The sequence below is a fragment of the Rhinoderma darwinii genome, chromosome 3 (genome assembly GCF_050947455.1).
Source record: "Rhinoderma darwinii isolate aRhiDar2 chromosome 3, aRhiDar2.hap1, whole genome shotgun sequence".
Classification (NCBI taxonomy): domain Eukaryota; kingdom Metazoa; phylum Chordata; class Amphibia; order Anura; family Rhinodermatidae; genus Rhinoderma; species Rhinoderma darwinii.
Genome location: NC_134689.1, coordinates 266,030,578 through 266,057,718, shown reverse-complemented (window position 1 = coordinate 266,057,718; position 27,141 = coordinate 266,030,578). Strand labels below are relative to the sequence as shown.

Below are 27,141 nucleotides of genomic sequence, written 5' to 3'. Positions count from 1 at the left end.
AGACTAAAATTGAGCTCTTTGGCATTAACTCAGCTCGCCGTGTTTGGAGGAAGAGAAATGCTGCCTATGACCCAAAGAACACCGTCCCCACTGTCAAGCATGGAGGTGGAAACATTATGTTTTGGGGGTGTTTCTCTGCTAAGGGCACAGGACTACTTCACCGCATCAATGGGAGAATGGATGGAGCCATGTACCATCAAATCCTGAGTGACAACCTCCTTCCCTCCACCAGGACATTAAAAATGGCTCGTGGCTGGGTCTTCCAGCACGACAATTACCCGAAACATATAGCCAAGGCAACAAAGGAGTGGCTCAAAAAGAAGCACATTAAGGTCATGGAGTGGCCTAGCCAGTCTCCAGACCTTAATCCCATCGAAAACTTATGGAGGGAGCTGAAGATCCGAGTTGCCAAGTGACAGCCTCGAAATCTTAATGATTTACAGATGATCTGCAAAGAGGAGTGGGCCAAAATTCCATCTAACATCTCTCACTGGTAAAATTAACCTAGCCTAAAAATTCTAGACTGTTCATGTCTTTGACAGTGGGCAAACTTACAAAATCAGCAAGGGATCAAATACTTATTTCCTTCACTGTATGTTCCCACAGGCCAGATACGCTGCAGGATTTCCGCAACGGAAAATCCATATAAGAATCTCCCTAAATTCGCAAGTAAATCAGTCACCGGAATCTGCAGCAAGTAGAGTGTTTTAGTGTTTTTTTTTTTTGTGCGCATATTACTGAGGAAACGCAATGTAGCTACAGAAATCATTGCAGATTCTCTGCAGCGGTATTGATTGCAGATTTAATGTGAAGCATTAATTGTAGAGAACTTTTGTATGCAGGTGCATAGTTACTGAGGCTTTAACTGCAGAAATGCAGCAGAATCGCTGTAAAAAACGCTCCAAAACTCAACTTGCGTATTTTAGCGCAGAATTGATGCTCCCTATTCACGTTTATTACCTAAATCACAGCATCTCTGCTTGGCGTACGCAGAAAAAGCTGCGCATTTATTAGCCGCACCGCAAAACACTTTACGATGTGTTCTGCTTATTTTTTCTGCAGATAAAATCACATCCACTTTGCTGCTACCGTAAACGCTGCGAGTTTTCCGCGCCGTATTGGGCCTATGGAAACAAACCCTTAGGGTACACGCTGGCAGCATTCCCAGTGATTGTCTACATGCATATAGCATGTGACCACTGCAGCCAATCAGAAGTACAATACATGACGCTGAGCCTTTCTGTCCCCTGCGATCTGGCTACAGCGGTCACATGCATGTAAACAATCACCGGGGCTGCTGCTGGAGCATCAGCGCTGGATTGCCGGGGGACAACATAGGTAAGTACTGCTTCTTTTGCTAATTTATCTCATTTGCAGCCATTAGAACATTTTCAGAACCTGGATAACCCTTATGTGATTTATTAATTTTTTTATTTCCAAGACGCAGCATGCGAGTATGGCATTTTTCCCATAGGCTACCTTGTAGGGCTTGAAAAACGCCAGAAAAAAACGTATCTTACAAAAGTAACAAAATAAAAAAACACCTATTAAAAATGCTTAATTCTTTAAATTTAAGCAACATTTATGGAAAATATAATGCACGTAAGTTATAAAGACCTGAATGTACTGGCCATGCCGCTACTTGACTTCAAAATTGTGGCGGTTTACAAGCCTGTAGATATTGGGAGCTGGGCACCTGTGGCAATAATTAAATCGACCAGCAAAGCAGTCCGTGCAGGAAGATAATGTTTGTCCTGCTAATGCAAGTAGCAAGTTTTTTGCCACAAATAAAAAGATAAAAAAATGCTTTCGAAAAAAAAGGGTGTGTAGGCCAATAAGATGGGTGGTTCTAAAAATGTATATCGGGGGTAGCTGAGGGCTTTTAGCAGACTTGCTCTAGCGATCAAAATCTGCATCTTTCCTACCAGTTTAACCCCGTAGATGCAGTGGTCAATAGCAACCGCGCATCTTAGAGGGAGGGGGCTCACTCTCTCACCCCATCGGCACCCCCGCGATGCAAGGTGTGCCGATGGTTTTTATTGCAGCCGGGGACCTAGCAAAGGCCCCCCAGGTCTGCTTTTAGTGAATGCCTGTTAGATGTCTGTCATTTTTACACTGGCCGGCAATAATACACTGCAATACAGAAGTATTACAGTGTATTATAAAAGCGATCAAATGATGACATAGTGAAGTCCCCTAGTGGAACTAATAAAAAAAAGTTTAATAAAGTTAATAAATAACTCAAGAAGAAAGAAAATTAAAAAACCCACTTTTTCCCCTTACAAAATGCTTTTATTATGAAAAAACAAACAAAAAAGTGACACATATTAGATATCGCTGCATCCGGAACGACCCCAACTATAAAACTATTACATTATTTGTCCTGCACGGTGAACCCTGTACAAAAATAAAATAAAAATGTCAGAATTGCTGTCTTCTGTTCATCCTATCTTCAAAACTTTTTAAAAAAAAGTGATCAAAAAGACGTAAGTACTCCAAAATGGTACAAATAAAAACGAGAAGTCGTACTGCAAGAAAAAAAAGCCCTCCTACAACTGCATCGGCGGAAAAATACAAAGTTATAGCTCTTCAAATATGGAGACACCATTTTTTTATTTTGAATAAGTGTTTTTACTGTCTAAAAGTAGTAAAACATAAGAAAACGATATAAATGTGGTATCGTTGCAATCGTAACAACCCGCTGAATAAAGTTATGTTATTTATACCACACGCTAAACGGCTTAAGATGAAGATGCAAAAAAGAATGGCAACATTTCTGGGTTGTTTTTGTTTTCATTATCTCTCCCAACCCCCCCCCCCCCCCCAAAAAAACAAAACTTAACAAAAGTTAATTAATAAACTATAAGTACTCCAAGATGGTGCTATTAAAAATATAACTTGTCCCTCAAAAAAAAAATTCTTATATGGTTGTCGATCGAAAAATGAAAAAAGTTATAGCACCTTCAATGCGACAATGGATAAACTTCAAAAAATTGCTTCGTCATTAACACCGTGATGCATTATCACGTGCATGTACGTGATAAGCGTTAAAGGGAAATATGGAGTGCGCTCATGGGCTGGGTGCGCTCCATACTCAGCGGGTGTTGGCTGTGTATTACAGCTGGCACCCGGGACTAACGGCCAGGAGCAGCGGTTGCGCTGTTCCTGGCCGTTTTAACCCCTCTAAAAAAAAAATCTTTTCCCATTTTTCCTCTAAAGCAAAGTAAAAAATGAAACAAACAAAATTGTTATAGTTGCGTCCGGAAAAATCAAACTACTACAATATACTATAGCTCTAAATGAAAAATTTATAAAAAGTGATCAAAAAGTTGTATGTACCAATAAAAACAACTCATCCTGCAAAAAAATAAACCCTCATACCAATCAATCTTCGGAAAAATAAAAAAGTTGTGGCTCTCAGAATGTGGTGAAACAAAACAATTTTTTTTATCAAATAGTTTTTTCTTTATATTTTACAACTTTTTACAAAGAAACCTATATAAATTTGGTATCACTGTAGTTGTATTGAGCTGCAAAATAAAGTTAAGTTGTCGTTTTTGCCGCACGGTGAAAGCCATAAAAACAAAACAAGAAACCATGGCAATGCTTTATTTTGCAACTTTAGCCGGCAAAGATTTTCTTTTCCGTTTCCCAGTACATTATATAGTGCCAATATAAACTACAACTACTCATACCACTCTATTGAAGGAAAAATAAAAAAAGTTATGGCTCTTGGAAGATAGTAGTGAAAAACGGAAAAAAAATAAATGGCTCCGTCCTAAAGGGTTTAAAATACCTGTTGCGTTCTGTTGGAAGTTGTAAACCTGACATATTTTTTCCCTTTCCTGGTATTTTATAATCTCCACTCAGACTGATCGCTGGATTTGTAGCATATCTCAGGGGAAGAAGCTGCATGGGGACGTGTTTGACCTCCACCTTGAAACACAAGTAGTTTGTCAAAGTTTTTTTGGCATACGGTAGAGGGTAAACCGACTATTTCACTAGTATTACCGACTGAAATGCATGACCTATAATGCTGTAAGAAGTTATGGTTCATTCTTGATTTTTTTTCTTTTGATGGATATAGTATGAAAATATGCATGGAATCTAGATTCATTCAATTCATGAAATGTGTAGTTGTGGTTTTTTTTTTGTTCGCAGAGCTCATAGTTGGCTTGTGGCCAATAATTTGTCTCTTTGAGGTTTTGTATATGTTCACTCATAAAATAACTAATGTGGACCGAAAAGTCTTGGCTTTCGGAGCAGGCTTTGGTTGAAAGGTCCAGATGTTTTCCAGAGTTGGGCCTATTTCAGTCAGGGTGTGTATCTGCGGTTACTGCCTGGGCTGTATCTATTTGCTTTTCTCCCAGTTTAGCATGTAACGGAATCTAAATAAAAGTATGTGTAAATTATATTTTCCCACCGTAAATACGGTGGTTTTAAAACCATATAATCTGAAGAAGGTACTTCCGTGAAACAGGAAAAGATAAACACAAGTTAGTGGAGATTAGTAGGCCTCATCCGGAGTTATTTTCACTCCATGTTAGACCGTAAAATAAACCTAAGTATTAGGTCCTCTCTTTACTATGGTTCGAATGTGGCAGTGTGTGCATCGCTTATTGTCTGCTTAAATCTGCGTTGGCGGTTCTGTTAGAGGCCTCCGTTGCAGATCTATAATACCGGAAACTCAAGCGCACGGACCTTACGAAATCCACTAAAGTCAATGGATTCCGACGGATGCAGGTGGTGTCCGTCATACAACGAAACTGGCGCTTGTGGTATTTTCATTGTTTTGATCCATCAGATTAGCAGAACAACGGAAAGACCAATGCAGGTGTTTTTGTCTGGGGAAAGAAAACCTTTTTTTTTTTTCATAATGTAACCCATTCGTGTATGTCCTTGGCAGTATTTCTTTAATTCCGCGCCTGAGAGTCCAGCACTTTGTATTTGGCTTGAACCTGCAAGGTGAAGTTTGATCTCACTGGATTGCAACCAGAAGTAAGTTCTAATGTGGTGACACAAGCCCCTATTCCATATGACCTATTAGGGCATATATACGTCATGAAGAAGGTATTCCACTTGGGGTCCTCCTCTATGAGCCAGAATGTAGAGTCACTCTATAGAACCTGGTCCGTCCGCTCTTACAGACTATTAGGTAAGGTACAGTATTCTATTTATTTTTTTTGTTCATACAGCATACATGACATTGGACCCGGATTATTAAAAAATTTAGAAATCTGCTCTATCATTAGCGTGAAAGATGAGACATTAGGCCTCATGTACACTTCCGTGTGTCGCTGAACGGCTACTAATGACGGTTCCGTGAATCACGGACCTCACACGGATGGCTTCCGTGTGCTGTCCGTTGTTTCACGGACCAAATCAATGCAAAGGCCGAGACTGTTCCGTCAAAAACGGGCAGGAGTAGGACCTGTCCTATTTTTGACGGAACGGCCACACGGTTCCGTTAAAACAACGGAAGTGTGCATGGCCCCATTGAAATGAATGTCAGGGTGCTATCCGTTAAAACAACGGATAGCACCCTGACGAAAGAAACTGAAGTGGGCATGGGGCCTTAGTATAAGGCCCCATGCACACGACCGCAAAAAACCTCCGTTTTTGCGGACCGCAATCGCGGTCCGCAAAAACGGAGCCATTCACTTTCATTGAACACTGACACCTTTCCGTAGCACTACGGAAGGGTGTCAGTGCCGTGGAAATGTTCCGGGAATTATGGAACATGTCCGTTCTTGCGCATTTTGCGGGCCGTGCTCCCATACTTTGTATGGGAGCACGGCCCGAAAATGCGGCTGTCAGTCAGCGGCCGGCCGTGCCCGCAATCGCGGGCCGTGATTGCGGGCACGGTCGTGTGCATGGGGCCTAACAGATTATGAGCGTAATTTTGTAAAAGATGATGTGCCATTCTATCTGTTTTTGTCACCACCACAGTTTCTACTGTGCTCCTAGTGTGTTCATGTATACAAGTAATGTCCACCTACCACAAATAGCGATCACATCCAAATAATCACCAATAACACCCCTGCCCTTCTGCGGGTACAGCTGAAGTGCCTACACAATCACACTAAATGTACAGCGCTGATTGTTCCGTACCAGCGATGTACATTTTCGTCACAGGGCAGGAAGGAGTTAACATGGAATGTGCAGAAATCTGGAAAAGATCTCTGACCTGGGGCTGTTTCTAATATCCCTGTTTTTAAATTTTCTTTTATCATTTACAGCTTTACAGACAAATGATTGTCACGGATTATCTTCAGATAGTGAGGGCGACATGTGGTGACTGGATAAAGATCACTTGGTATTGACATTTTGTAAAGCAATCGAGTTTTCTCATATTTGGCAAAAAATAACAACGTGCCTATAAAGAGTGTCAGTATAATGTTTGTTCTTTGCACAGTTGTTTCATGTTCTTACCTTCTGTCGGTCTTCTCTATTTGTGTATGCACTGACGTCACTCATCCTTGAACTGTATGACATCGCATACTTTTACAGCCGTGTATGCTGTTCAAGGGTATTTGACAACAGTGCAATCTATGCTCCTTCTATTTGATACTTGCATCCAGGCAGTAACTTAACTGCTTTGTAGAAGTTTTACGGCTAGTTCACACTGAGTTCTTTACCGCTTCTTTTGACTCTGAAACCGCACCAAAAAAACGTCTGAAATCGGAGGCGTTTTTTTTCCTGCTCGCAGGAAAGTGAAGTGACAAGCTTTTTCTTTCAGCGGTTCCATCTCTGACCTCCCATTGACATCAATGGGAGGCAGAGAAAGCATTTTTTGTGCGCGGCGCTCAATGGCCGTGGCCGAAAGAAGGTGCTGGTAGGGCAAAATCGGCCTCAAAATTCCTTCATGAATTTTGAGGTAGATTTTTCTGCCTGCAAAAAACTGTGTGAACATACCCTTAGGCTAGATTGACAAAAGCGTTGCGCATCTCGGACGTGAAAAACTGCAGTTTTTAACGTCAGAGGTTCATCCGTGCTCTGCGTTGAGACATGATCCCACGCATCCCCCATAGACTAGAGTCTATGGAGGGAAGCGTGAAAAAAATAGGACATGTCCTATAGTCTCACGGACCCTTCACACGGTCCATTGAAACAACGGCTGTGTGAACGGCCACATTGAATTATATAGGTTCGTGTGATGGCCGTTGATTCAACGGCCGTCACACCGATGTTGAACACGTTCGTGTGAATAAGGCCTTGGACTCTCTAAACCTAACCATAAAGAATAGTTGCTGTTAGCCCACCATGTGCTCAGCCTTGTTTTGCTGGATGATATGCCTATGAAGAGGGATGCAGCCGGCTTCCTAGAAATCAAAATATACATGGAGACAAGTTTGTTTACTACTGTGCACAATGCAGCTGGTGGGAGCTCTGATGCCAGAAAGTTGTGTATTCCATAAAACACATGTTTGCTGTTAAGTGTTAAATGGGAAATAGAATTTATGTGGATTGTGTAATGTGCATGGGTAAGCTGGAAGTGGGAATACTAACTGATGACCAACTTGTCCGATAAAAAAAAAATGGATATCTATCATATGCAGCCACAAAACTATCCCCAATGATCAGTGTTGGGCTATGCTGGTTTGGCATAGCATATGTGTTACAAAATTGGACGGTGGGGGGAAAAAAAAAACATGCAAGTACAATTCTTTGACAAAGTATAAAGGTTTCAGACTTTAGTTATGACAATTAGCTTTACAACTAATTTTGTGTTGGCATCCTTTGTGCTTGGCTCTTTACACCAATACTCCAAAATATACTTGGTTTAATTGGATTACTGGGAAATTAGTCCTATAGTGTGTGTGTGTCCACACCGATCAGCCATAACAATAAGACCGCCTGCCTAATATTGTGTACTGGGCAGCCACGCATACTCATGCACTATGTTCTGACACCTTTCTATCATAGCGAGCATCAACTTTTTCATCTATTTATGCTACGGCAGCTCTTCTGTGGAATCAGACCAGACAGGCTAGCCTTCGCTCAAAACGTCCATCAATAAGCCTTTGACTCCCATGACTCGGTCACTGGTACACTGGTTGTCCTTCCTTGGACCACTTTTGGTAGGCACTAACCACTGGAAACACCCCACAAGACCTGATGTTTAGAAGATGTTCTGATCCAGTCGTCTAGCCATCACATTTTGACCCTTGTCAAAGTTGCTCAGATCCTTACACTTGCCCATTTTCCTGCTTCCAGCACAGCAGCTTCAAAAACGGACTCTACACTTATTGCCTTGACAGGTGACATTGTAACAAAATAATCAATGTTATTCGCCTTACCAGTCAGTGGTCTTAATGTTATGGCTGATCGACGTATACAACCCTGAGTTTTAAGAAGTCCTAGTATGACTCTCATACAAGTCTGTGAGGTCCTACTGTACCTCCATGTGCGTTTAATTTTAATTGGCGGTTTACAGATGGTTTTAATTATTTCCTGTCCGATTCCATATGAATCCAGCAGAAAAAAAAAATTGTACCATGTTCCATTGGATGTCAGAATATGGAGATATTCCCATTTAGAAGCGTTTCACGCAGTGCTGAAGGCCTTAGATTATGTGAGAATATTCTGTCAATCAAAGTGTCCCAACTAAGTTATTGGACGTATTTTTGTAAATGTCTTCTTCAAATATGTAGTAATTCTGCGTAGTGCTCATATAAAAACCACCTTATTGACCAATTTCCAGTAAACTAGAGCCTAGGTACTCAACCTGTGGTACGTGTACTCCAGGGGTACACACCATGGCTCTAGGGGGTACTCACACTGCACTCATGTCGTGCTTTTAATAGGTTTGGCACAGAGTATGATCATAGCCTTCAGGGTACTTTCATGTCATTTATTTGAGTTTAGGAACATTGTGAAGCGCTGAACTACAGAATGGCTGTCCTTCTGCCTGCCCAATGATTCTGGGAGGGTTACTTCAGGCATTAGTGTGTCATTTTTAGTTTTGGATTTTAGGAGTTGCTAGTGTTTAATGGTTGTACAATCTTCTACAGAACCTATATATTGTAGTTCAACAGACGGTGTCATTTTACTTGGAAAAATGCAGATAAGATTAAGTAATAATTGTGCTTCAGGCTTTACATGATGTCAAGGTATTTTCCAGTGTGTGTGTGTGTGTGTGTTAGGTTTGTTTCCATGGTGAGGCGCACAGTAAATTGTGACTATCGCATTTAGAAAACTGAAGAGTGAACATACGAATACTGGAAGTTAAATGATGATCGTTCCAAGTACATATCAGTAGCTGCTTGTCCGCCTCTTTCTTCTGAGTTCTGTGGATTTTCATGGTTGCCTAGGAGCTTGGTAAAGTCTGGAGGCTCTTTAATTCCATGTTGGTTATGTCACGGATCTATGCTGTAAGAGGTGAGTCATCATCTTTTCAGGCCTTATTAATTTTGCTGCTTCCTTGACTTTACTGGGTCAGTGTGGTCATTGGCATCATAATTTCTTCACATTAGGTAATGGTTGAATAATAGTAGCAATAAAAGTTTTTTGTTTTGTTGCCCCCGTTTCCATATGTGTGGTATACACGAAGATGTAACTTGCACATCCAATTCCCCCATCATTGAATTAATCATTTATTGTGTTCTGGGATCCTGTGCTTTTTAGCCAAGGTCAGACAATGAATTGTGTGTTCCTGGACCTTTCACAAAGTGGAATGTTGCTGGCACAGTCTTGTAAGGATGACTAAGAATTCATGTATGTGTCAGCCGTTCTGCCTGCCAAGCTTCAAGGAATTTGAAGTCCGATCCTTTAACAAGACTAAGGTTTGTTTCCCCACTGTTCTATTTTATCGTGGTTCATATTTGTGTTCTTTCTACTTCTGGCAGATTGTAGGGGGTGATATTCCAGTGTAGGTAACAGATTTAAAAATGAAACCGTTTGCTTGTGAAATGCAAAAAATTAAGCCTTTATTCCCCTAATTTTATTTTTTATCAGGGATATGCCTTCCGATAATAATTCAGTATTTGTTGTTTTTCACAGAGATTCATTTATTTAGTGGGAACTGGCACTGTGGTAACTTTTCAGCAAACATTGTATGTTCCTGACCATTTTATATAAGTGTCAATGTTCTTGTATTTCATTTTTGTTTTTATTTAATCTATCATTTACGTGATTTTATCAGCCTGTAATACATTATGCATTTGGCCCTGATGGGAACAAATGGCTTCAAGTGAGTGGGAGAAGGCTGTAATACTCTGGAACGTTGCTACGAGCGCCATGGTTCCTACACAACAGCTGATCGACAGGGGTGTTGAGTGTCAGACCCCCACCGATCCGATATTGATGGCCAGTCCTGAGGCTATAATATCAATTTCTTCTAAACGGAAAATCCTTTTAATGATAATAAATTTGTTGGGGCGTTGGTGGCCTCGCCTCATCAGCTAAGCGCCGCCCAATTTTTCAAAGTACTTTGTAGAAATGACTTTTTTGATGTTTGCCCTGTTCACCAATTTTCCTAGAAACTATTAGCAGCATTATAATCAAAAGTCTTTTCTTTAATGCATATCTCTTTTCTTACACATTATTTAAGAAGTTGTGGGATAAATTCAGGAAGATTTTGGGCTTAAAGGGCTTTTCTAAATATGCTCCAATCTTTAACAGCAAGAGGCATATCGAACTTAGAGCGGCTCCGTTACCACATTATAAGTGCCCTATCTGCTACATAATGTGATAGGCGATGTAATGTAGGTAACAGCAGTGTTTATTTAGAAAAACGATCTATTTTCACCAAGTTATGACCTATTTTAGCTTTATACTAATGACTTTCTTAATAGACAACTGGGCATGTTTTTACTTTTGACCAAGTGGGCGTTGTGGAGAGAAGTGTATGACGCTGACCAATCAGCGTCATACACTTCTCTCCATTCATTTACTCTGCACATAGTGATCCTGAGTTGTTCACTATGTGCTGTCACATTCACATACATTAACGTTACTGAAGTGTCCTGACCGTAAATAGACATCACCTCCAGCCAGGACGCGATGTCTATTCACAATCCCGACACTTCAGTAACGTTTGTGTATGACTTACTCACACAGCACATCGAGATTACGTTGTGCTGTCATTTACAGCGTGATCTCGCGAGATTACGCTTGCTGTGCTGTAAGTCACACACAAACGTTACCGAAGTGTCGGGATTGTGAATAGACATCGCGTCCTGGTTGGACTTGACGTCTATTTACTGTCAGGACACTTCAGTAACGTTAATGTGTGTGTATGTGGCTGCACATAGTGAAAAAACGCAGGATCACTATGTGCTGATTACATGAATGGAGAGAAGTGTATGATGCTGATTGGTCAGCGTCATACACTTCTCTCCACAATGCCCACTTGGTCAAATGTAAAAACATGCCCAGTTGTCTATTAAGAAAGTCATTAGCATAAATCTAAAATAGGTCATAACTTGGTGAAAATAAATAGTTTTTCTAAATAAACTACTGTAATCTACATTACAGCGCCGATCACATTATGTACAAGATAGGGCACTTATAATGTGGTGACAGAGCCTCCTTAAAGGGAACCTGTCGCCAGCATTTCACCTATTAAACCAGCAATACATGGTGGTAGTGGGTGAAAAATAATTTATATATAACCTATAATTGTCTTCTTAGTCGGCTCTGTAGCTTTAGTATTCCGTTTTTTAGTGTTCCCACGCCGTATGCTAATGAGCATAAGAGTCAAATCTTCATTCCTCAAGTCTTTCTGAGTTCACCCCGCCTCCTTACTTTTGATTGACAGCTCCTCGCCTTCCCCAGCACACAAAATCCTGCGACTTTGCATGGATGTCCTCTTCTGGTGTGTGCGTATAACGGGATACTGGATTATTACAATAAAAGGCGCAAAATGTTTGCAGACCGTTCTTTACAGTCGGAGGAGGAGTTTAGGAGAGGGGATAACGGTAATGAACTTGTGATAGCAGCGGCCAGTGAGGGATAACTAAAGTTCAATAGGTGAAATGCTGGTGACAGTTTCCCTTTAACCCCTTAGTGACCACTAATACGCCTTTTTACGTCGGTCACTAATGGGCTTTAGGCTAGGCTGACGCCTTTTCACGTCAGCCTAGTCTAAGTCCTGCACGGGTCTCCCGTGCAGGCAGGAGCCGGGGCTCTGCTGTCTGATGACAGCTGAGCTCCTGCTCCAACGCCCGCGATCGAAGTTTACTTCGATCGCGGCCGTTTAACCCGTTAAATGCCGCCGTCAATAGCGACCGCGGCATTTAACTTTGTTTACAGAGGGAGTGCGCTCCCTCTGTCACCCATCGGCGGCCCGCGAATGAAATCGCGGGTCTCCGATGGGGTGTCATGGCAGCCGGGGGCTTGATAAAAGCCTCCAGGTCTGCCCTGGACATATTCCTGTTAGGACGCGCCGGAGGCACGTCCTAACAGATTGCCTGTCAGATTTACACTGACAGGCAATAATGCTCTGGTATACGAAGTATACCAGAGCGTTATAGCAGCGATCGGAATATCGCACAGTAAAGTCCCCTAGTGGGACTAATAAAATAAGTCATCAAAGTGAAATAAAGATTATTAATAAAAAGTACAGTAAAAAAATCCATTTTTTTCCATAAAAAGAGGTTTTATTTAGTAAGTGTAAAAAAAAAAAAAAGTACACATATGTGGTATCGCCGCGACTGTAATGACTCCATTAATAAAGTTAATATGTAATTTAAACCGCAAAGTGAACACCGTAAAAAAAAAACGCAAAAAACCATGGCGAAATTGCAATTTTTTTCCATTGCCCCCCAAAAAAGTCATAAAAATGAATCAATAAGTCCCATGTACCCCAAATCAGTACCATTCAAAACTACGTCTTGTCCCGCAGAAAACAAGCCCAAAAAAATCACTACATTGATGGAAAAATAAAAAAATTACGGCTCTTGGAAAGCGACGATGCAAAAACAAATAATTTTAGTTCAAAAGTGTTTTTATTGTGCAAAAGTCGTAAAACATAAAAAAACCTCTACATATGTGGTATCGCCGTAATCGTACCGACCCATAGAATAAAGGTAACATGTTATTTACGTCGCATAGTGAACGGCGTCAATTTAAAAACGCATAGAACAATGGCGGAATTTCAGTTTTTTTTTTTATAATCCCCCCCCCCCAAAAAGGTTAATAAAAGTTAATATAAAAATTATATGTACCCAAAAATGGTGCTATTAAAAAGCACAACTAATCCCGCAAAAAACAAGTCCTCATACAGCTATGTAGACGAAAAAATAAAAACGTTATAGCTCTTTGAATGCGACTATAGAAAAACGAATAAAATAGCTTGGTCATTAGGGCCTAAAATGGGCTGGTCACTAAGGGGTTAAAGGCTATGTAGACCTTCTAAAGCGATATTATTATTATTGTCGTTGTTGTTGTTGTTATTATAATAAGTGTATGTGTGTTTTGTGCAATATTCTAATTACATTTTATGAAATAATATTTTTGGAGATACAGCTGCTTTGTATCCTGTATACAGAGCAGCTGTATCTTGCTCTGAATCCTGTATTCGTCGGGTCAGCGTGACTGATGGTTCAGTGTCAACTGGTCATGCAGGATCGAGCTGTTATTGATCACATCTAAGTTCATAACTTAGATGTTATCGATTAGAGGTGGATCCTGCGTGTCAGAGACATGCAGGAACCCGCTGACACTGAACCTGTCAGTCCTGCTGACCAGACTCATTCAGGTCTCCGCACATGATACAGCTGCCCTGTATACAGGGTACAAAGCAGCTGTATGTTAAAAAGTAAAATAATTTTTAATAAAAACGAATTCGGAAGTTGCTCCAAACACACTTACTGACATATTTTATATTTTTTTTTTAAATGTAAAAAAACCTAACTTTCGAAGGTAGGTATATATAGCCTTTAACAAACTATTAAGACCCAATGAGTGGATAACCCATGGGTTATATTATATCTATCAGATTTTTTTTCTTCCGACGGGTTGAAGAGCTTTGAGAGCATTCAGAAGGTGTTTACTATCTCCGTGAGGGATTTTTTAAGTATTTACAGTTAAGACATGTAATGCGGTTCACACGAAGATCATATACAACGGTGTTCCACTCAGGATTGGCTGGCCCTTGAGAACATTCTTGTATCACCGCCACCCAGGACATGTATATCTAGAATTTATAATGTACTTCTGCTGCCTCGAGAGCGACCTCATACTAAACTTCGCTATGATAAATGGTCTGATCAAGTTTTCGACTGTTGCTTGGGGAATGGATTGAAGTTGAAAAACACACTAGTCTCATCTCACTGAGCCAATCAGATAGCTTGATTAAGGAGAAAATCTGCCTATATTTCCCTTATTTAACTCCATGTATTCTTCATTAAATTGGATATTATGATAATGATGCATGTTAAGTTGTGGCTTACCAAATGAGGATTTTGTTTATTTGCTTTGGCGTTTTTCCAGGCTGCATAGATACTGGGCCTTCGTTATGGATTCTACCTTGGAAATGTTCAAAATTAACTTGGAACCTAGATTAGAGATGTGCATATTGGGGGTACTTGATAATGCTGAACTTCACTTTGAAACTACGATTTCCAGAATTTTATTTTCCTCAAGGAAATTATTAACTAGTAATTGCAGGAGTAAATAGTCTCCCTCCTGGAAAAACGCTATCAATCGCTTGTCCTATTAGACAAATTCACATATATTTATAGAGGTAACGTAGAACTTTTTCATAACACCTGGAATCCTTGGGTTAATCAAAAAGATAATGCTTCCCTTATGATTATGTAAAATTTGGGATAGACCAGTAATGACTTATTTGGTTCAGAGCGATAAGCGATACCCTGTTGTGTTGTGATTTTTTTTGATTTTTTTGTTCGTTTTATGTATAGTATAGTTCTTGTTTTTTTTGTTCCCTTTTTTTTTTATGCTCATAATTTGATGTGTTATTGCACAAATGTATAACTGATTTTTATTAAAAGAAAATTGGAATTGGAAAAAATAAATAATCCACAGCATGTCCATTTATCTTGCATTTCCATCTCAGAATTGTCTCTCACAAGTTTATAAAAAAAACAAAACAAAACTAACCAAAATCCAAAGCATATAACCCGCACCTGTTTCTGCATGAAAATCTGGGGGGCGTGGCCTGGCTGTTGAAGGAGATGGATGTCTGACTGGTGAGCTCCTGCACCTCCACGACTTAAAAAGCGACTAAAGACCTCACAAATAGTTCACACTTGTTATAAGTGCTTCTCACAACCTCAGGGATGCCGAGGAGGAAAAAACCGGCGGCCAGACCTGCGAATTTGACCGACTTCTTCTACCCCCGCCAGGCAAGTGGGGAGTGTGAAGATGCAGATTCCGGCTCTCATGCCGGTTCTTTTGATCTGAGTCACCGCAAGATCATACACAGGCTAGGCCGTCAGATAACACTACTCATACACGGCGCAACTCTGAACCGATAGTGTCCCCTCGCTTGCCTCATGAGCTCAGGCTCTCCAAGACGAGAGACCCGGGTACTCACTATGAGATAGATGACAACCACCATCAGCAACTCACGCCACCTTGGGTCTGCCTTATCGGCGCCATCTTCTCCGTCTGCCAGTAGTCCTGAGAAGCAGAAACAAAGAACGCTCGTCCCGGATGACTCTCTGCATCGGGTAAGACACCCCTCAATATCTGGCTTTACAATTCGTACGGGAGAGACACCTGATTTTTTGGGACACTTACCTTCATCCTCAGACCCAGTTACTGAATTGATGATATAAAACATGCTACATGCTTTACACCAGTCTCTACAAACAGGTCTGGAAGAGTTAAGGAGGTTGAGCATAGAGTTCTCCATTTAGAAAACAAAATCGGAGAAGTTACTTACTCTCATAATGAACTGATAGATGCTCACTATGACATGTCTGATGAACTTGCCCAAGTCAAATCTAAATTAGCAGATATGGAAGACAGATCGAGGCGCAATAATGTTAAATTTCGTGGGATATCAGAAAACCTTCTCCCAGAAGACCTTAACAAATATGAAAACAAGACTTCCTCAAAAGCATGATGCCAGAGTGCTCCCAGAGGGATTTGATTATCGATAGAATACACCGTATACCCAGCCACAAACCTCTTGCTGCAGATGTACCAAGAGATGTCCTGGCGCGCATAAATTTTTTCCACATTAAAGAGGCTCTGTCACCAGATTTTGCAACCCCTATCTCCTATTGCAGCAGATAGGCGCTGCAATGTAGATAAGAGTAACGTTTTTTTTTTTTTTTAAAAACGAGCATTTTTGGCCAAGTTATGACCATTTTTATATTTATGCAAATGAGGCTTTCTAAAGTACAACTGGGCGTGTTTAACCCATTAGTGAATGGCCCATCGTGTTTCTACGTTGGTCACTAACGGGCCTTAATCCGATGCCATAGACTTTTTACGTCGCGGCATCGGAATAAGTAAACAGAAGGGAGCTGTCAAATCTCCCTGCTCTCAGTTGCTAGAGGCAGCTGAGGGCTAGGAGCGTCCCTGCTCTGCAGGGTGAGATCGATATTAGTATCGATCTCACCCGTTTAACCCCTCAGATGCGGTGCTCAATAGCTAGCACCGCATCTGAGTGGTTTTGGAGAGAGGGAGGGAGCTCCCTCTCTCCCCCACCGACACCCGGTGATACGATCGCTGAGTGTCTGTCTCCAATGGCAGCCGGGGGCCTAATAAAGGCCCCCAGGTCTGCCTGGAGCGAATGCCTGCTAGATCATGCCGGAGGCATGACCTAGCAGATGCCTGTCAGTTTTAAACGGACAGGCATAATACACTGCAATACAGAAGTATTGCAGTGTATTATAATAGCGATCGCAGAATCGCGTATTAAAGTCCCCTAGTGGGACTAGTAAAAAAGTAAAAAAAAAAGTTGAATAAAGTTAATAAAAAAAAAAAATGAAAACCCCACTTTTTCCCCTTACAAACTGCTTTACTATTAAAAAACCAAAATAAAGTAAAAAAGTTACACATATTTGGTATCGCCGCGTCCGTAATGACCCCGACTATAAATCTATTACATTATTTGACCCGCACGGTGAACGCTGTAAACAATTAAATAAAAAACGACAGAAAAATTGCTGTTTTCTGTGAATCCTGACTTTAAAAAAATGTGATTAAAAAGTGATCAAAAAGTCGCATCTACTCCAAAATGGTACCAATAAAAACTACAAGTCGTCCCGTAAAAAAAAGCCCTCATACAACTGCATCGGCGAAAAAATAAAAACGTTACGGCTCTTCAAATATGGAGACACAAAAACAAATAATTTTGAAAAAAAAGCGTTTTTACTGTGTAAAAGTAGTAAAACATACAAAAACTATACAAATTTGGTATCGTTGCAATCGTAACAACCCGCTGAATAAAGTTGTGTTATTTATACCACACGGTAAACGGCGTAGATTTAGGACGCAAAAAAGAGGGGCGAAACTTCAGATTTTTTTTTCTATTCCCCCCCCCCCCCCCCCCCCAAAAAAAAGTTGTTAAAAGTTAATCAATAAATAACATGTACCTCAAAATGGGGCTATTAAAAAAAAAATACAACTTGTCCCGCAAAAAACAAGACCTTCTACAGCTATGTCGACGCAAAAATAAAAAGGTTATAGCTCTTGGAATGCGACGATTGAAAAACGTAAAGAATAGCTTGGTCATTAAGGGGTTAAAGTTATGTACAAGTGGGCGTGTATTGTGTATGTACATCTGGCCGTTTTTTACTTCTTTTACTAGCTGGGCGTTGTGGCTAGAAGTGTATGATGCTGACGAATCGGCATCATCCACTTCTCTTCACAACGCCCAGCTTCTGGCAATGCACAGACACACAGCGTGTTCTCGAGAGATCACGCTGTGACGTCACTTCCTGCCCCAGGTCCTGCATCGTGTCGGACGAGCGAGGACACATCGGCACCAGAGGCTACAGTTGATTCTGCAGCAGCATCGGCGTTTGCAGGTAAGTAGCTACATCGACTTACCTGCAAACGCCGATGCTGCTGCAGAATCAAATGTAGCCTCTGGTGCCGATGTGTCCTCGCTCGTCCGACACGATGCAGGACCTGGGGAAGTGACGTCACAGCGTGATCTCTCGAGAACACTCTGTGTGTCTGTGCACTGCCAGAAGCTGGGCGTTGTGAAGAGAAGTGGATGATGCCGATTCGTCAGCATCATACACTTCTAGTCACAACGCCCAGCTAGTAAAAGAAGTAAAAACGCCCCGATGTACACACACAATACACGCCCACTTGTACATAACTTTAAACACGCCCAGTTGTACTTTAGAAAGCCTCATTTGCATAAATATAAAAATGGTCATAACTTGGCCAAAAATGCTCGTTTAAAAAAAACAAAAAACTTTACTCTTATCTACATTGCAGCGCCGATCTGCTGCAATAGGAGATAGGGGTTGCAAAATCTGGTGACAGAGCCTCTTTAAGGAACGACTGATGGAAGTTACTAGGAACAAAGAAATGATCCCGCCACAATTTCGGATGATATCTGTCTTTACTGACCTATCAGCAGCGACACTACAAATGCGTAGACAATTAACCCCAATCACATTGGCGCTCAGGGAAAACCAAATATTATACAGATGGGGATTCCCATTCAAGCTACTGGTAACTCCAGAATGCCATGCATGTTATCAGATCACTGGAAGAAGGCACAGCTATTTTACGCCAAAGGAATATCATGGTTCAACACCCAATCAAACCTTTAATCCAAGCCTCCCCACTGTAATTGTTATAACCGTGCATGACTTTTGGTGTAGAGGAGGCCAGGATGGTCAGCAGCACACCTTTACTTTAAAAAAATGGTTCTTAAATTTGCATCCTTAAATGTTAACGGACTTAACACTCCCCAAAAATGCAACTTTATGTGGACGGAGGCCAAATCCTTATCTTGTGATATCTTTTGTGCACAGGAGACTGCTCTACTTTCCAATGATTCACATTGTATCAAATGTCATAATTTCCCACATATCTTCCAGTCTCATTAGAAGACCAAATCCAGGGGTGTTCTGCTGGCTATTAGGGACACCGTAGCATTTCAGCAACTCCATTTGCATGTCGACCCCAATGGCCGATGTATTTTATTAGTATGCTTACTTAATAATGTAAAACATACTTTGGTAAACCTTTATGCCCCTAATACGCGTCAAAACCATGTCATTCATAATCTCCTTAGGATCATTGACAAATATAGAGAGGGTAAGCTGATATGTGGAGATTATAATATGATGATGATGAACACAACACTGGACTCCACCTCTATTACCAGATCCAACCAATCATCCTTACGGACGTTAATTTGGGATAAAGAGTTATTCGATAGCTTGAGGATTAATCATGGTACGGAGAGGGATTTTTCCGTCTTTTCAGGTCCACACAATTGCTACTCTAGAATTGACATGTTTCTCATAGACAAAGACCTATTACTACTTATGGAGAATTCTACCATTGAAGATATTAAATGGTCTGACCATGCCGCCATAACTCTAACTTTTAAAAGAACATAATTACATCTCCACAGATATGTGGGGTTTGAGTTATCTGTTTCTACTCTCCCACTCCAAATATACACAGGAACTAATTTGAGATCTTGAGGAATATTTCACAACTAATGATACCGGGGAGATACATATTAATTCGCTTTGGAATGCTCCTAAAGCGTTCATAAGAGGATCCTTGATACGTATGGGTCATATAGTCAAGAAACAACCGTTAGCTACAATCACTAAACTTCTAGAACAAATCCACACATTGGAAACGTTAAACAAATCCGCCCCATCAATTCAACAAGCCACTAGTCTATATAATCTACGTCAAGAACTACGACTGCCCGTGGTCTTAGAATATGAGAAGACATTGCGCTAAACCAAGGCGCGATATTATTCTCAAAATAATAAAGCTGGTACATAGCTCTAGTCTGAGAATCAACCCCCAAGTTAAATATCTGGGATTTGGAAGCATTAACTGAGTAATAAGAAACTCTTCCAAACTCCACCAAGGATTCCTGTAACGCAGGTAAGGATGTAATAGGATCAGTAAGAGAAATAAGAACATCGTCCGCATAAAGGCCAACCTTATGGACCGAAGAGTCCACCTCAATACCCTTAACAATAGAATTGGTCCTAATGGCCTCCGCCAGGGGCTCCATCACCAGAGCAAAAATAAGTGGAGACCATGGGTACCCCTGACGTGTGCCATTACTAATAGTAAAAGAGTTGGAAAGGAAACCAGAGGTCAAGACCCTAGCCGAGGGGTTAGAATATAATGCTAAAATGGCAGATCCAATATGACCCGTCAGCCAAAAGCGTGACAAAATATGAGTAAGGTACCTCCAAAGTACCCTGTCAAACGCTTTCTCCGCGTCCAAAGTCAAAAGCAGCGAAGGCGTCAGTCCTCCACCCACTGAACAAGATCAATAAACCTCCTCGTTCCATCCGGAGCTTGTCGACCAGACACAAAACCCACCTGATTGGACTTAACTAAATTTGGGATGACATGATAGTCTATCAGACAATATTTTCACATAAATTTTTATATCCGAATTTAATAATATTGGACGAAAATTTGCCGGTTTAGTAGGCTCCTTTCCAGGCTTCGGGAGAGTAACAATTGTGGCAGACAACATTTCTGCAGGAAATGAGCCTTCAGAAGCTGCTTTATTAAAAATCTCTAGTAAATGTGGAGCTAATATAGAGGCATTTATAATAATTATTGGTGAGTCCATCAGGCACAGGAGCCTTAAAGGGAATGTGTTGCCAGAAAAACATGTTTTTTTAAAAAAAAATTAAACATTTAGTGTGTGGGTGATTAAACATTGTTCAAATTTTTTTTATTTTTTTGCACGAGTCCAGGAAATATTATAAATTATTTCTAATTTATAATACTACCCATTTTTGGTCACTAGATGGAGCTGTTCCCAAAATTGCAGCATTGCAACGTTGGGTTAAAAGCCCTCGCTCTAGTGAGCTCTCAGCATTCCCCCCTCCTTTATCCTGGCTAGTGCTGGGATAAACGAGGGGTTTGAACGATGTAACCTCCTACACTGTGTGTCGCCATTTTTTGAGCTAACCCACAGTGTAGTAGGTTTACATACAGTAGTAAACACACACAAACACGAACATACATTGAAATCTCTTACCTGCTCCTGCCGCCGCGGCTCCCTCCGGCCCGTCCGCTCCGTTTGCTGCCGCTGGTGCAAGTGCACAAATCCGGAAGCCGCGACCGGAAGTAGTAATATTACTGTCCGGCCGCGACTTCCGGTCCACAGGAAAATGGCGCCGGACGGCGCCAATTTCGAATAGGACTGTGTGGGAGCGGCGCATGCGCAGTTCCCACACAGACGCCGTACACTGCAGTCAATGGGACGGGAGCCGTTCGCAGTCCCTATGGGACTGTGGCTGCCGTATTCCATGTCTGTATGTGTCGTTAATCGACACACACAGAAATGGAACAAAAAATGGCAGCCCCCATAGGGAAGAAAAAGTGTAAAAATAAGAAAAAGTAAAACACAAACACACAAATAAATATAAACGTTTTTAATAAAGCACTAACATCTTGAACATATGAAAATTTTTTTGGGTGATGACACTGTTCCTTTAAAGGGTTTCAAAGCAGAGATAGCTTTAACGATCTCAGCCAGGCAAAGGGGTCTCAGTTTCCATACAAATGGCAAGAGGACCGTATTATGTATTTGGAGGTGTATACAGTGAAGGAAATAAGTATTTGATCCCTTGCTGATTTTGTAAGTTTGCCCACTGTCAAAGACATGAACAGTCTAGAATTTTTAGGCTAGGTTAATTTTACCAGTGAGAGATAGATTATATAAAATAAAAAAAAAAAGAAAATCACATAGTCAAAATTATATATATTTATTTGCATTGTGCACAGAGAAATAAGTATTTGATCCCCTTGGCAAACAAGACTTAATACTTGGTGGCAAAACCCTTGTTGGCAAGCACAGCAGTCAGATGTTTTTTGTAGTTGATGAGGTTTGCACACATGTTAGATGGAATTTTGGCCCACTCCTCTTTGCAGATCATCTGTAAATCATAAAGATTTCGAGGCTGTCGCTTGGCAACTCGGATCTTCAGCTCCCTCCATAAGTTTTCGATGGGATTAAGGTCTGGAGACTGGCTAGGTCACTATATGACCTTAATGTGCTTCTTTTTGAGCCACTCCTTTGTTGCCTTGGCTGTATGTTTCGGGTCATTGTCGTGCTGGAAGACCCAGCCACGAGCCATTTTTAATGTCCTGGTGGAGGGAAGGAGGTTGTCACTCAGGATTTGACGGTAAATGGCTCCATCCATTCTCCCATTGATGCGGTGAAGTAGTCCTGTGCCCTTAGCAGAGAAACACCCCCAAAACATAATGTTTCCACCTCCATGCTTGACAGTGGGGACGGTGTTCTTTGGGTCATAGGCAGCATTTCTTTTCCTCCAAACACTGCGAGTTGAGTTAATGCCAAAGAGCTCAATTTTAGTCTCATCTGACCACAGCACCTTCTCCCAATCACACTCAGAATCATCCAGATGTTCATTTGCAAACTTCAGACGGGCCTGTACATGTGCCTTCTTGAGCAGGGGGACCTTGCGGGCACTGCAGGATTTTAATCCATTACGGCGTAATGTGTTACCAATGGTTTTCTTGGTGACTGTGGTCCCAGCTGCCTTGAGATCATTAACAAGTTCCCCCCGTGTAGTTTTCGGCTGAGCTCTCATCTTCCTCAGGATCAAGGATACCCCACGAGGTGAGATTTTGCATGGAGCCCCAGATCGATGTCGATTGACAGTCATTTTGTATGTCTTCCATTTTCTTACTATTGCACCAACAGTTGTCTCCTTCTCACGCAGCGTCTTACTTATGGTTTTGTAGCCCATTCCAGCCTTGTGCAGGTCTATGATCTTGTCCCTGACATCCTTAGAAAGCTCTTTGGTCTTGCCCATGTTGTAGAGGTTAGAGTCAGACTGATTAATTGAGTCTGTGGACAGGAGTCTTTTATACAGGTGACCATGTAAGACAGCTGTCTTTAATGCAGACACCAAGTTGATTTGGAGCGTGTAACTGGTCTGGAGGAGGCTGAACTCTTAATGGTTGGTAGGGGATCAAATACTTATTTCTCTGTGCACAATGCAAATAAATATATATAATTTTGCCAATGTGATTTTCTGGTTTTTTTGTGTTTTTTTTAATATAATCTATCTCTCACTGGTAAAATTAACCTAGCCAAAAAATGCTAGACTGTTCATGACATTGGCAGTGGGCAAACTTACAAAATCAGCAAGGGATCAAATACTTATTTCCTTCACTGTATAACTAGTCCCAGCTCTTCACTCTTGTCTAAAAATTATATGCCATTGTTAGCTAAAGTTTCTAAAACCCTGGAAGGGTTTTCTAGGCCTATGATCTCGTGGGCGGGTAGAGTGGCTGTGGTGAAAATTATGGTTTTACCAATTGTGCTGTATTTATTCCGTACTGTTGTAATTCCTGTGCCCAACACTTATCATCTTAACTTACGAAGGGTTATCACTAATTTTATTTGGGCAGGGAGGAAACCCAGAATTAGTTTTTCCACTATGACTAGGCACTGGTCTTGTGGGGGTATGGGAGTCCCGGATGTCAAGAAATACTATGATGCCACTATTCTTTCTCCTCTTAAAGAGACTCTGTCACCACATTATAAGTACCCTATCTCCTACATCACGAGATGGGCGCTATAATGTAGGTGACAGCAGTGCTTTTTATTTTAAAAGAAAAATCTGTTTTCACCACTTTATTGGTGAAAACAGATCATTTTTATTAAATAAAAAGCACTGCTGTCACCTACATTATAGTGCCCATCTCCTTATGTAGGAGATACGGCACTTATAATGTGGTGACAGAGCCTCTTTAAGCATTGGTGGAGTGGTCATACTGATCATGTGACCTATGCAGGGGGTTTCAGCCTCCCCCTTTTTTCTTTTTTTTTTTTTTTTGCGGATCCGTGAATACTGATGACGCATGGATGCACTACAGAAGTTTTTTGCCAACAAATGGACCGCAAATACAGACACGGATCCATGGCTTTTCAGACCACAAATTCACCACGGTCGTGTGCATTAGGTCTTAGTCTGAATTTGTCATTTTAATTTCCAATGTGTAGGTCTATAAATTTCATGTTCACCAAATAAACCATGCTTTCTTGGAGAGAGCAGCAATGGGTCTGTTGCTGTTACCAGTCACTGTCATGACTGCAGCCCAGTGTCTGGGACACATTGTAACCATTTTGTTTAAGCAAAACAATGTGTGTCTGTGATGGGTAGTGTTTGGGAAGATTCTGTATAATGAAGAAACTATGTAGGATAGTTAACTGTTTGGACACTGAATCTCTAAGTGTAAATGCATACATGTCATTTTAAATTATGGTGATCTGCTTTGTAATGATGCTTATATTTTGTTCTGTTTGGAAATGTTTAAAATGGCTACGCTCAAGAATAGGCAGTTTTGATATTTATGTTCTTTTCGTTTTCTGATATTACTTTCAGATGTCATGGAGACGTGACACTTAAAGAGAACCTTTCACCTCCCCATACATGTGCAGCATGTAATGGGAAGGGCTGCACAAACCCTGGGGCACTTGACATTATTTTTTCTACCCTCCTCCGTTTTTTAGATATCCGTGCCGTTATATTTGGCGCCCGATATTTAAATAACCCCCTGAACTGTAAGTGGGGCGTGTACTGGCAAGGGGGCGTGTTTACTATGGCTGTGACACTGTTCAATCAGATACGGACAATGTTACAGCAAGAGCGAGGATAGAGGAGAGAGAGTGTGTGCGCACGCTCTCACTCTTCAGCTTTCAAGATCAGTCTTCTAACGAACTGGCAATGGGGCGTGTGTCTGCTACGGACCGTGCAAGCGCCGTAGCAGTGACACGCCACCTTGCCAGTTCGGCAGACAAAGTACAAGACTGATCTCTCGCAAGAGCTGAGAGCGCGCATGCGCGCTCTCCTCTCCACAGCTCTTACACTGTCCGTAGCAGTGACACGACCTCTTGCCAGTTTGGCAGAAGACTGATCTTGAAAGCGCACACTCTCCTCTATCCTCGCTCTTGCTGTAACACTGTCCGTATCTGATTGGACAGTGTCGCAGCCATAGTAACACGCCCCCTTGCCAGTACACGCCCCACTGACAGTTCAGGTGGATATTTAAATATCAAGCGCTAGATATAACTGCACCGATATCTAAATAACAGAGGGAGGTAGAAAAAAAATGTAAAGTGCCCCAGGGTTTGTGCAGCCCTACCCATCACAATGTGCACTCAGCTGCACATGTATGGGAAGGTGAAAGGTTCTCTTTAAAGGGGTTGTCTCATGACAGACATTTATGGCACAGCCACAGGACACATTGTTTCTGTGACCACTATAGAAGTGTGTGGGCATTACAGAATCAGCGTAGCACAGTGAGCTACGCTATTTCTGTAACTTGGGATTTTCCGGAATCCCATCCTCTCCTGGCTGCCTCATCAGATGGGACGGGGTAGGGAGACCCTGGTACAGTATATAGGTGCCGGTCCCAGAGGTGGGTTCCACATCTATCAGACATATGCCATAAATGTCTATCCTGAGACTACCCCCTTTAACACTTGACGTAATTGTACGTGATAGTCGGCAGGGGAAAAGAGTATAGCACGGGCTGAGCCAGCTCCATATTCGGCAGGTGTTGGCTGTAACGTACAGCCGAAACTTCAGTGCAATGGCCATAATCTGAGATAACTACGACCCTGACTGTTAAACCACTTAGATGCCACGGTCAACGGGCTGTGGCATCTAAGCCATTAGAGGGCAGGAAGCCCCCATTGTTGTTCTATCGGCCCCTCCGCAGTGCAATCGTGGGGTGCCAATGGTTGTCATGGCAGCCTGGGAGCCTAATGAACACCCCCAGGTCTGTCGTCTTTCTGCTCCTATTAAAGGGGTTATCCACAAACGGATAACTGATGACCTATCCACAGGATAGGTCATCAGTATACGATCCGGATGTCGGACCCCCACTGACACTGCAATGATTGGCTCCTCTGGCTGCCTCTGGGCACCGGATGTCCAAGCCAGAAGCAGATGGCTACGGTGACAGAATAGCGGCCGAGCTGCAGTATTTCAGCTCTGCTCCTATTCAAGTGAATAGGAGCAGAGCTGCAGAAAGGCCACTATGCAGTGGTTGGAGCCATCTGCTTCCGGCTCCAACTACTGCACACCCTTCATATCACCCGAATTCCCGGGGGCAGCCGGAGCAGCTGATCGGTGCGGGTTTTGGGTGTCGGACCCACATCGATCATACACTGATGACCTATTCTGTGGATAGGTCATCAGTTGTCCGTTCGTTGACAACCCCTTTTAAGCTCTGCCAGAGACAGGGGTTAATAGGAGGTGGTAAAATTGACATTACACAGCAATACAAAAAAAACCATAAATAATTTAAAGTTGAAAATAACACTTATTTTTCCCCTTAAGTAATATAAAAATTAAACATAATTCGTAAGTACCAACGATTCAGTTTTAACCTTTTTACTATTTTATATAATTGAAGATTTCAGGGTTAGTTTTACTCTTTGGCAAGACATCTATGTCTCCAGTTTTGCAATGTTTATCTGTTTTTACTTAGAGGCTCTGTCACCACATTATAAGTGGCCTATCTTGTACATGATGTGATCGGCGCTGTAATGTGGATTACAGCAGTGTTTTTATTTTTAAAAACGATAATTTTTGACGCCGTTATGACCTATATTCGCTTCATGCTAAGGAGTTTCTCAATGGACAACTGGGCGTGTGTTACTATATGGACAAGTGGGTGTTGTACAGAGGAGTGTATGACGCTGACCAATCAGCGTCATACACTTCTCTCCTTTCATTTATACAGCACATAGCGATATAGCTATACCGCTGTGTTCAGCCACATAAACACACTATAACGTTACTGCAGTGTCCTGGCAATGAATATACATTACCTCCAGCCAGGACGGGATGTGTATTCAGAATCCTGACCACTTCTCTGCACTTCACAGCATAGCAGGCATAGTCTCGCGAGATTACGCTGTAAACTGTCATTTACAGCGAGATCTCGCTGTGCTGTGCTGTAGTCTCACACAGACGCTACAGAAGTGGTCAG

At 41.6% G+C, this 27,141-nt stretch overlaps 1 protein-coding gene across 3 annotated transcripts in view; it reads left to right on the top strand.

Annotated features, from left to right (window-relative positions):
* Positions 1-27,141, top strand: part of MTMR10 (myotubularin related protein 10) — a 92,028-nt gene that overhangs the window by 23,844 nt on the left and 41,043 nt on the right. Inside the window, exons 2-3 of one of the 3 annotated variants that reach the window (XM_075857881.1) lie at positions 6,240-6,316; positions 9,196-9,381. The exons of 1 other annotated variant lie outside the window; for it this stretch is intronic. In XM_075857881.1, coding sequence (XP_075713996.1) covers positions 9,348-9,381 — 34 coding nt within the window. In that variant the 5' untranslated portion in view covers positions 6,240-6,316; positions 9,196-9,347. The remainder of the gene's footprint in view (positions 1-6,239; positions 6,317-9,195; positions 9,382-27,141) is intronic. One more of the 3 variants, XM_075857880.1, reaches the window with a different exon arrangement.